At 23.9% G+C, this 12,267-nt stretch overlaps 1 protein-coding gene across 1 annotated transcript in view; it reads right to left on the bottom strand.

Moving 5' to 3' along the window:
• Positions 1-7,654: 7,654 nt before the first annotated feature.
• LOC117174827 (RRP12-like protein) overlaps positions 7,655-12,267 on the bottom strand; it is a 43,164-nt gene continuing 38,551 nt past the window's right edge. Inside the window, exons 17-21 of the mRNA XM_033364204.1 lie at positions 12,014-12,174; positions 11,725-11,910; positions 8,183-8,299; positions 7,947-8,106; positions 7,655-7,865 (exon numbers count right to left, since the gene is read on the bottom strand). Of these exons, the coding sequence (XP_033220095.1) occupies positions 7,754-7,865; positions 7,947-8,106; positions 8,183-8,299; positions 11,725-11,910; positions 12,014-12,174 (736 nt within the window). The 3' untranslated portion in view covers positions 7,655-7,753. The remainder of the gene's footprint in view (positions 7,866-7,946; positions 8,107-8,182; positions 8,300-11,724; positions 11,911-12,013; positions 12,175-12,267) is intronic.

Here is a 12,267-nt window from a genome sequence, read left to right as displayed (position 1 = left end):
TTTTATTTTAAAGCTGGAGACCATGGCGTACTTAAGACGTCTCTTGTTAGTTTCATTTTTCCATTTTGAAATGATGTGCTTGAAGTTTTGAACAATTCAAATGAACGAAATTTTTTACAGATGACTTTGCAAATCAGGAAAATTGCTAAAATGTTTGTTAATTTATATTGAAAATAATTTAATATTGAGCAATAATTATAATGCGTAATTTAAATTGCAGTTGCAACCATATTTATGGGTAATATGGAAACGTCGACAAATATTTCGTCCATTTGAACGTTCAGAACTTCAGGTATATTCTTTAATGCTTGAAAAAACTAAAATTAGTTACTTCATTTTACAAGTAAATCATCTAAATACGGACTTCACACGCTATATCTGCCCTATTTTCGCTTAAAAAAAGAATTCTATATTTCTACTATTTTCATTGTAAATTAATTCTTTTTATATTGCAAAGTCTACTATTATATTTTTAGTTCAGAAGTTGCAAATCCAACTATTTCGGTCTAAAATTCAACTATTTTGATTAAAAATTAACATCTTTGTTAAAAATTCAATTTTTTTTTTTATAGAAAATTTAACTATTTGGTTGAAAATTTATATTTTGGGGTAGAACATTCAGTTATTTTTCTGGAAAATTACACTATTTGTTTCAATATTAAATATGATCTTCAAAATTCATATTTTTATCTTCTAAATTCAATTATTTTGTATAAAATTCGCTTTTTTGGTCGAACGTTAAACTAATTTGTTAAAAATTCATTTTATTGGTTGACGATTTGACTATTTTCTTGGAAATCGATTTTTTTTGTTGTTAAAAATAGTTTTTTTACCTAGACATTTATTCCATTTTTGGTTGAAAATTCATCGTTTTTAGTTAAAGAAATGTCAACTATTTGGTTAATAATGCATTTATTTTGCTGACAATTCAACTTTTTCATAGAAAAATAATCTTCTTGGTGGAAAATTCATCTCTTTTGGTTAAAAATGCAACTTTTTGAACAGAAAACCATTTTGTTTAGAATTAAAATATTTTTTAGACATTTTTTTCGTTTCTGGTTGATTTAAACTATTTTTTATCCAAAGTTAAAACCTTCTTTAACTGAAATATCAAATATGATATTTTTCGTTAATAATTCATATTTTTCCTTAAAAATGCAACTTTTGACTATAAATTAATATGTTTTGGTTAAAAAGTCAACCATTTTATTTTTTAAATTCATCGTTCTTTATGGAATTCAGCTGTTTTTTAATAAAAAAATTAAATTATTTTTAGTTGAAAATTTTACTATTTGGTAGAAGTTTTTAAATTTTTGTTAAAAAATCGTTTTCTTAGTTGAAAATTAATTTTCTTATATGAAAATTTAAATATTCCATTTTTGGCTACCAACTTATTGTTTTTAGATTAAAATTGAACTATTGAATTTTTTATTGCGTATTTATCTTTCTTTTTTTGAACATTGAACTAATTTGTTAAACATTCATTTTATTGGTTGACGATTTAATTATTTTCTTGGAAATTGTTTTTTTAATAATTTTTGTTAACTGAAAATTGATTCCACTTTTGTTAGAAAATAGATCGTTTTTAGTTGGAAAATCAATTATTTGGGTAATAATTCACGTATTTTGTTGAAACTTCGTCTTTTTCGTGGAAAATTAATTCTATTAATTCAATTTTTTGATTCAAAGTTAAAGCCTTTTTTAATTTAAATATCAACTATTATATTTTATGACTAAGAATTTTTTTTTTTTTTTGAAAAATTGCAACTGTTTGACTAAAAATTAATTTGGTTGAAAATTCGTCGTTTTTGGTAGAAATCGAATGTTTTTTTATTAAAAATTAAAATCTTTTTTGGTTAAAATGTAAAATATTTTATATTTCGTTGAGAAACTATTTTTGTTTAATTGAGAATTTATCTTTTTCGGTTGATAATTCAACTATATGGTTGAAAATTGAACGACTTAATTAAACGTTTATTTTATTGATTGTCGATTTAAATATTTTGTTTGACAAAAATTTCTTGTTGTAAAATTAATTTTTTTATCTGAAAAATTAACCATTCCATTTTTGGTTGCAAATTGATCTATTTAATTGAAAATTTCACTATGTGGTTGAATTTTCTACTCTTTTCTTGAAATTTTGTTTGTTTTGTTTGTTAATTTAAATCGATCCTTTCTGTTTAAAATTTAAGTATTTTGATAAAAATTCCTTTTTTCTTTTGTTGAAAATTAATTTTCTTCACTGACAAAAAACTTCCGTTAAATGTTAAACTATTTTTTTGCAAATTAATTAAATTTTTAAGATTCACCATATTGGTTAAAAATCCATCTATTTTATTTTGTTGGAATTCCTTAAACTTAAATTGTAATTTTTGCAAATTCGTTTGTTTTTTTGTTGTTGTAGAAAATTTATCTTTTTGGTTCAAAATTTATTTTTTTTTTTTTGATTAAAAGTGCAACTGATTCAAAATTGATATGTCTCGTTGAAAATTGGTAATTTTTAATTGAATTAAAAAAAGAATCATTTATGAATCTGTTTGCGTTAACGATTTCACTCCTGCTGAAAAGTCGTCTGTTTTGGTTGACTCCAACTTTTTAAAATCCTTTCTTTTAGTTAAGAAGACTTAATTTTCTAATCGGAAAATTGATCGATAACATTTTTGTTTGAAAACTCTTCTTTTTTCGGGAAATTCATGTACTTTGTTGAAAATTCGTCTTTTGTCAGAAATGAATCTTCTTGACTGAAAATTCATCTTTTTTTATTAAAAATTCAGCTATTTGATAGAATTTCTATATTATTGAAAATTGTTAATTAATAGTTTATTCACACAAGATTAAAAAAATTAAAATTCCTAAAATTTGATTTATTTTTCAAATTACAAATAAATTGTATTTGATAATTAAAATATTCAAACTATTGGAAATTAAATATAAAAGTTTTTATTGTTTAAACGAATATAACCGTGAGGTGTATTTTAAAGTTAAAAGATTTGCGTAAATTCTTAATCCAAGGGAATTTTTGAAATAATTTGATTATTAAATTTGGAATAGTTAATTCTACATTGTTAAAATATTCATTATTTTGTAAAAGCATTATTTGTTTGTCCTAAAATTCAAATGTTTTGTTCCAAATTCTTACTTTTGGAATTCAAATTTATGAATTCATGAAATTTCGACCACTTGGTTGAAAATACAGCTTTGTAGGTTGAAAATTTAATTATTTTTAGGGTGTCTAGTTACCTTGAAAACCTGGAAATCTCCTTGAATTTTTTTTAAACCATAAAAATCTGGAAATCTTGATTTTTTCACGAAAACCTTGAATTTTAATTATTCTTTTTTTTTAACAGAAATTTTATCGAAATGTGAAGAGTAATTTAAATCTTTTAGCCTATTATGAAAGAAACATCTCGTTCAGAAAAAATCTTGCTTCTGCAAATTTTTTGATTCGTCAAGATATAATTTATCTTTTGTTTATTACAGAATAAATAAAGATATTTCAAGGCGCTTTTTGTTGAGGTGTTCAACTTATAAATTATAAAAATTATTAGTTTAAAATTTCGATGTTAATTCAGTTTCAGAATTATAATAAGCCATGGCCATACAGCGGATTTTTCGAGGGGTTGACCACTCGGTTTTTGAGCCTACAACAGATTTCAAAAGGTTACAAAATATTTTTAAAGATTTGAAAATATTTCAAACCTTTCAAAATATTTTAAATATCTTTAACATTTCATACAGATTTCATGGATGTTAACGATTTAAAAAAAGAGCGCACGCCAGACTTCAATAAAGATTTCACAAAAATGTTTAAACTTTAAAGATATAAAGGATTTCAAAGATTTAAAAAATTTGAAACGATTTCAAGAGGTTTTAAGATATTTTAGAATATTTCAAAATATTTCAAGTAATTCAATGACTTCAACGAATACAAAAGACTTTCCAAACAAAGATTCAAGAAAGATTTGATAAATATTTCACAAAGATTTCAAGAATTTCCAACATTCAAAAAAGGCGTGTGTACTAGATTAAAAAGTTTTCACAAAAATTCCCCAAAGATTTAGAATATTTCATAAAGATTTAGAACATTTCACAAAGATTTCGAATATTTCACAAAGATTTTAAAACTTACAAAAGAGTTTAAAGATTTAAAAAGGAGTATATTAAACCACATTTCAAAACATTTCAACGATTTTAAACAATTTCAACATTTTTTAGGAGATATCAAAAGATTTCACTAAGATTTGTAATAATTTAAATAATTCCAACGAATTCACAAAGATTTCGAACATTTCGCTAAGATTTCGACCATTGCAAAAAGATTTCAAAACTTTCCAAAAATTTTCAAGATTTCACAACATTTCAAAGATTTAAGGTAACTTAAAAACTTTTTAGGAGATGTCAAAAGATTTCACAAAAGTTTCAAGGATTTCATAAAACGTTCATAAAGATTTCAAAACAATAAGAGAATTTCAAAGATTTCAACAAGGGGTGCAGTACACCAGATTTGAAGGATTTCAAACCGTTTCAAAGATTTTAAACGATTTAAATATATTTGACAACATTTCAAACGATTACAAAAGATTTCTCAAATATTTTAAGGATTTCAAAACATTTCAAGAATTTCAAAGATTTCAGCAAGGGTACATTACACCAGATTTAAAAGATTTCAAAACATTTAAAAGATTTTTAATTATTTCAAAAGATTTCAAAAAATTTGAGGAGATTTGAATAGATTTGAATAATTTTAAAAGAACAGAAAATATTTCACGAACAAAGATTAAAGATACATTTCAAAGGTTTTATAAAGATTTAAACAAATTTCACAAATTTATCGTAGATTTTAAAGCTTTCAAGGAATTAAAAGATTTCAACAAGGGATTGAACAGATTTCAACAGATTTCAAAGATTAAAAACGTTTCAAGTATTTTAAACGATATAAAATTTTTATATAAAATTTCAAAAGATTTAAGAAAAATTTCACAAATATTTCAAATATTCCAGTGATTTCAAACGAATGCAAAAGATTTAGAGAAGATTTCACAATTTCTTTAAAGAATTCATAAGGATTTCAAAAGATTTCAAGAATTTCAAAGATTTTAAGCGATTTCAAAAGGTTACAACACATTTCAGAATATTTAAATCGATTTCAATGAATTTAAACGAAAACGAAAGATTTCGCAAACAAAGATTTCAAGAATTTGAAAGATTTTACAAAAGCTTTGAAAAAAGCCAAAAGATTTCTAAAAGATTTCACCGAAATTTCTAGCTTTCACTAAGGTTTGTAATACTTCAAAAGATTTCATAAAGATTTGTTTATTTCATTATCTGATGTAAAAAGGAGACGTGGAAAACTTTGATTTCTTGACTTGGAAAACCTGGAAAAGATCTTGATTTTCGTTCCTGAGAATTGCTCGACACCCTGATGTTGTGAAAAGATTAATTATTTTATTAATCTTAATTGTCTTGGTCTAAAATTCAACTGCTTACAGTTTACCAGACGCAGAATAAACGTGAAACTTGTCAAAAGTTGATAACGTTGATCACGGATTTTTTATAATCCTTATCCAGGGTGGCCGCTGGGCCGGGAAACCGGGAATTTTTTTAGACCGGGAAAAACCGGGAAATGAGAGTGAATTTTTGTTTTGACCGGGAATTTTACAAATTTGTAGAAGAAAAATCTGTCCAGGTTTGATTTCAACAATTCTTAAATAATTTGTTGAATTGTTATATTTTTCAATTATGCTATAATTTAGCTTACAATGTGTAAATCAAAATTATTTTACATTAAACGTTTTCCATTTCAAATTTTTATTTTTAAACTTAAATTTTTAATTAAAAAAATTTGTTAATTCTTTCTTAAAAACTTGAACAAATAAAAAATAAAAGCTTTTGATGTTGAAAAATTGGGATAAAAAACATTTTTATTTAATAAATAAATACATTTTCTTAATTTATCTGTACTTTAAGTAATAAAAAGTGAACAAAAAAGATTTGATAAAACGATTTTAAATCAGTTCAAAATTTAAGAATTTTCGGATTTTAACATTAAAACTTAAACGGTTTTAATTTGAAAGTCTTAGTCATTAATAAAATGTGAACGTGTAACTGAAAGTTTATAAACTATTTTCAACTTAAAAATAACTCCATTATAATATATTCTTAATTCAAGGATTTTATTAAATTTAAAAGACTTTCAATCGAAAATATTCCATTTTTAACCCATTCAATTTTACATTTTTAATAAAAAAAGATTAATCATTGAATATTTAGCAATATTTGAATTTTTATTTAAGACAATTAAATTGAAACCAAATATTTAAAAGTAAGGAATCTTTAACTGAATTGTTTGACATAGAAAACCTGGAATCGTTAAAATTTCGAAGAGTCTTTAAAACTTGATCGTTACAATTTTTATTGTTGTATTTGAAAAATGATTAATTTGTGAGAGAAATTTTTAAATTTTGATGTATAATTTACAAATGAATACTTGTAGACAAAATTTGAGTAATTTTAAGAGATATTTAGGAGTTTTAAAAAGATTAGAAATTATCATGCAAATTTTAGAAAATTTTCTTAAAATTTTCTAGAATCTTTTTTGAAATTTTTTTTTAAATCTTTGAAAAACTTTTTAAAATATTCTCTTAAAATAATGTTTCAAAATGAAAATTTATTTTTAATTTTCCTAGGAATTTTGAGAAATTTTTTTTATTCGTTTGAAGTCTTTCACAATTCTTGAAAAGAATCTAATTTTTTGTTCAAAATCTGCAAAAATCTACAGTTTGTTTTATATTAGACTATCATTTCAAGTTTTACATTCAGTTTGAATCTTTTCAAATTTTCTACATATCTCTTAAAATTACTTAAATTTCGCCTTGCAAATAATAAATGTTTAATTGTTATTTACACATCCAAATTGTGAAGAAATGTTCTAAAATTTGCAGGAGTTTCTGAAAATTGTAGAAAAAAATCAATTAATTTTGACAGATATTTAGAAGTTCTGAAAAAATTTCAAAAATGATTTTAAATTTAAAACAAATTTAAAACAACTTCTAGATTTCTCAAGATTTTGAAATAAATTTTATGAAGCTTTCCAAGGATGTTTAAACTATTTAAAAAGAAAATAATTGAATTTCTAATTTAATAATTGTTCAGTTTAAATTTTTCCACTTTTTCAATATTTGATGTTTCTAGCTTAAAATTCCTTAAAATTATATAATTTTGAAAATTTTAAAGTTCATTCATTGATTTTTTTAATTCAGAGCATTGAAAATGGTAACGTGGATTTATATTTTTTTATATTGAAAAATGTTAGTACCTTCAATTTTATACACGTAAATTATTCAGCACTTGAATACAAATTTTTTTTATTAAAAAATTTTTAATTTCAATTTTAAAAGTTCAAAATTTAACAGTTCCACTTTGAGTCCTTTCATTTGCAGCTCAGTTTTTATTACCTCAAGTGGAAAATTTGTTAGCTTTAGAGTTCCATTTTTTAAATGTCATTAACCGTGAAAAATGTTTGCGAACCGGGAAATGACCGGGAATTTATTTCGTCGATTGAAACGGCCACCCTGTTATCTCTCTTCCAAACATTGTTTTGCTAAAAAGTGTAGGTGCTACTTATCTCATAGTAGAATTGACTAAAAACAAAAAATAACTCGATTATCAATTTATTTAAGAAACCAGTCAGAACCGCTGTTTCTCAAGATATTAAACAATAATTAATTATCTTAGAATCTAGTGTTTAACAGGACTAATTTCTAGTTGACTCGCGTTTTCTTTTCTGGTTTTTTCTTCCCAACTGGGCACCCTTCTTAGCTCCGGAGATAATATTCTTGAATTTTCCAGCGTTCTTCATCTTTTTCCTGGAAAAATGATATATAATTACATGATAAATTCAACAAGAAAGGAATTTTTTGAAGTAAAATTTAATTATAAATCTCTACCTCTTATTTAGAGAAGATCTGCTCAGAGGTACATAAGCATAAGGATCGTGTTTTCCTTTCCGTTTTATGTCTCCCTGGGCTTTCTTTCCTCGATATTCAGCACCGGTATCCTTTTCCGTTTTCGTTGTTTTCACCGGTCGATGTATTCCAGAACCTCCAGCTTGAAAATGGCAAATTTTTAATTTTTAATGTAATAAATAACAAATAATTAGATAATAAATTAAGAAAATATTTACCTCTGTACTTGGATGAAGCAGAAACCGCTTCAGAGTAAAGGCTTCCACTTTCGCTGTGCTTTCTCTTCTTTGTCGATTTTGTTGACTTGACTGACTTTGTGTCATCTTCATCGACTTCTAAAAAATAAAAACTATTTTCTTACTATTTTTCCAACTGCATTTCATATGATACAGACGTCACAAGTCCAAAATGATCTCAAAACAGGCGAAATAGAGTGATTTTTCACGCAAATAGGGGATTAGATTTTTTAAATAAAATTAATCTCGAATAATATATTGAATTCAATTTGATAGGCTTTGAATTTCTAAGATTTCAAGCCGAAATATGTTCCATTTTCAACCAACAAGATGAATTTTCAACCAACTTGTTGGATTTTCAACTAAAAAAAAATATTTTCTAAACCAAGTAATTGAATTTTTAAGAAAAAAAGAATCATTCTCGAGGAAAAATGTAATAATTGATATTTTAATTGAAAAATATTTTTAATTTAAGTAAAAAACAATTAAAATTAATCACAAAATACGATTTTTCAAACAATTAGTTAAATCGTCGAGCAAAAGAGATGAATTTCCAAAGATACAAAACAAAAATTCTACAAAACAATTTCAATTTCAATCCTAAAACATAAATTTCCAACAAAAATAGTTGAATTTTCAAACCGAAAAAAAAAACAATTTTTCTACAAAATAGTTGAAATTTCAACAAAAAAGTTCATTGCCAAACAAATAGTGTGATTTTCTACCAAAATAGTTAAATTTTCAACTAAACAGTTCAACTTTTTAAGAAAATAGTTGCATTTTTTTAAATTGCTGAATTTTTCACAAAATAATTTAAATCCGAACATACCAGTTTTCTAACAAACCGTTGCATTTTAACCAAAAATAAAACTTTAACAAAATTATTGAATTTTCAACAAAATAATTCAATTTTAACCACATGATAATAATTTTAAACTAAAAAGATGAATTCTTACCGAAAAATTGAATTATGATCAATTTAAAACCAAACAGTTGAACATAATGAATTTTCTGCAAAAACATTGAATTTTCAACCCAAAAGTAAAAACAATCAACAGAAAAGTTAATTTTCAACCAAAATAGTTGAATTTTCAACAGAATAGTTAATTTTTTTCTAATTGTCAAATTTTCTACCAAAAAAATTATAGCTGTTATAAAAAAATATATTTTCTACAAAACAATTGAATTATCAACAAGGAAGTTAATTTTTAATCAAAATATTTCAACTGTACACCAAAGTAGTTGAATTTGCAACCGAAAAAGACGAATTTTATTTTAAAATACTTATTTTTTACAAAGAATTTAATGCTTAACAAGTAAGTTAATTTTTAATCAAAATAAATTAATTTTCTTTCTAAATAGTTGAATTTTAAGGCTGAAATAGTTAAACTTTCAAAAAAATAGTTAATTTTTAACCAAACAGTTTATTTTTCAAAGAAACAAGCCGTTGCATTTTTAATCAAGAAGAAAAACCTTTTAACAAAATTGTTGAATTTTCAACATAATATCTAAATTTTCAACTACATGACAATAATTTTAAACCAAAAAGATGAATTTTTAACAAAAAATATAATTAAAATCAATTTTCAACAAAATAGTTGAAAGTTCGATAAAAAAACAACTTATTTTCTACAAAACAATTACATTTTTTACAAAGATGTTAATTTTCTTTCAAAATAATTGAATTTTAAGGCTAGAGTAGTTTAATTTTCAACGGAATAGTTAATTTTTGACAAAACAGTTCAATTTTCAACTAAATAATTTATTTTTCTAAGAAACCAGTTCAATTTTTAAACAAGAAGGACCTTTTAACAAAATTGTGGAATTTTCAACATAATAACTAAATTTTCTAACCACATAACAATATTTTTAAACCAAAAAGATGAATTTTTAACAAAAAATACAATTAAAGTCAATTTTTACCAAAATAGTTGAGTTCAACCTAAAAAAGCGATTTCTATATAAAACAATTGAATTTTGAACCTTAAAATATAAATTTTGAAGAAAATATTACATATTCAAACAAATAGTGTAATTTTCCACCAAAATAACTGAATTTTCAAACTACCTTTATCTAAAAAAAACTTATTTTCTACAAAACAATTTAACGTTTAACAAATAAGTTAATTTTCAATAAAAATAGTTTCATTTTCTTTCAAAATAGTTAAATTTTAAGGCTAAAACAATTAATATTTCAACAGAATAGTTCATTCATAACAGAAAAGTTTAATTTTCAAATAAATAGTTTATTTTTATAAGAAACCAGTTTAATTTTTAACCAAGAAAGACAATTTTCAAAATTGTTGTATTTTCAATATAACTAAATTTTCAACCACATGAATATAATTTTGAACAAAAAAAAAAGAATTTTTAACAAAAAATATAATTAAAGTCAATTTTCAACAAAATAGTTGAACGTTCAACCGAAAAAAAATGATTTTTATAAAAAACAATTGAATTTTGAACATAAAAACACGAATTTTCAATAAGATATTTCATATTTCAAACAAATAATCTAATTTTCCACCAAAATAATTGAATTTTCAATGAAATAGTTAAATTTTCTACCAAAAAAATTATAGCTGCTATAAAAAAAATATTTTCTACAAAATAATTGAATTTTCAACAAGGAAAATCATTTTTAATCAAAATATTTGAATTTTAAAACTAAAATAGATCAATTTTCAACAGAATTGTTAGCTTTGTTTTAATAGTTCAATTTTTAACGAAACAGTTTATTTTTCAAAGAAATCAGCAGTTAAATTTGTAACCAAGAAGGACAGCCTTTTAACAAAAGTCAATTTTCAACAAAATAGTTGAACGATCAATAGTTAAACTGCCACCAAAATAACTGAATTCTCAACCCCAAAATATACATTTTTAACCAAATAGATAAATTTTCGGCCAAAAAAATTAAACTTTCATCCCAAAAAAAATTTATTTTCTACAAAACAATTGAATTTTCAACAAGGAAGTTAAATTTTAATCAAAACAGTTGAATTTTATACCGAACTAGTTGGATTTGCAACCGTAAAAGGCGAATTTTAAACCAAAAAGAATGACTTATCAACCAAATTTTTGAATTAAAAAAAATATCAACCAAATATTCATAATTTTTAACCAAAAAAGATGAATTTTCAAACAAAAAAAATTGAACTTGAACAACAAATAGTTGAATTTTCAACGATAAGGTCAAATTTTTCTACAAAAAAAAAATAATAAACTTTAACCAAAATACTGTGAATTTTCAACAAAATAATCAAATTTTCATCCAATTACTAGAATTTTTATCTAAAAAAAATGAATTTTGAAACAAAAATTTAATAGGAGACTTTTCAGCCAAAAAGAAGGAACTTTTAATCAAAATATAGTTCGATTTTCATATTTCGTTCGCATTTAAGTGAAAAAAACGTGAAAAGAGGAAAGTTCCTTGAAAAGAAGGGACAAAATAGAAACTTTAAAAAAAGGGGGAAGATTGGAAAGAGTATAAAGTTTGAAAATATTTTCATTATTAATTCTACTACCGTAATCGTCTTCATCCGTGCCCAAGAATGATAACTTTTTCTTCTTCTTCTTTCCTTCGTCGCCATCATCACTTTCATCGTCTTTATCATCAGTAATGATCAACCTGCCATCGGGAGCAGTTTTGAAAGCAATGTCCTTAGACTTCTCCTTGACTGGATTCGCACCAGAAGTTCCCGGCTTCGTAGCTATAAATTAACACAATTACTTCATTAAATGATCTACTCTTTTAAAAATTTTTAATGATAAAAAATAAATAAATAAAACAAATTATGGAAAATTTAAACTGACCATAAATGCTTTTCGAGACGGTGGGATCAGCAAAATCGACAATGTTGTCTTCAGATTCCTGGATCCAAGTCTTTCTTCGCGGTTGTTTTGGATTTCTACCCGCATCCTTCATTTCTACATCTTCAAATTCGTCATCACTGTCCGCCAAAATTTCATCGATACTGAAAATGAAATAGCCAAAAATTAAAGACACTATGACACGAAGAAGATTAACTTTTTCTTTAAATACTAGAATATTATGTGCGCGCGCTTAC

This window comes from Belonocnema kinseyi, chromosome 6 (assembly GCF_010883055.1).
Source record: "Belonocnema kinseyi isolate 2016_QV_RU_SX_M_011 chromosome 6, B_treatae_v1, whole genome shotgun sequence".
NCBI lineage: Eukaryota > Metazoa > Arthropoda > Insecta > Hymenoptera > Cynipidae > Belonocnema > Belonocnema kinseyi.
This window is presented reverse-complemented; position numbering and strand designations above follow the sequence as displayed.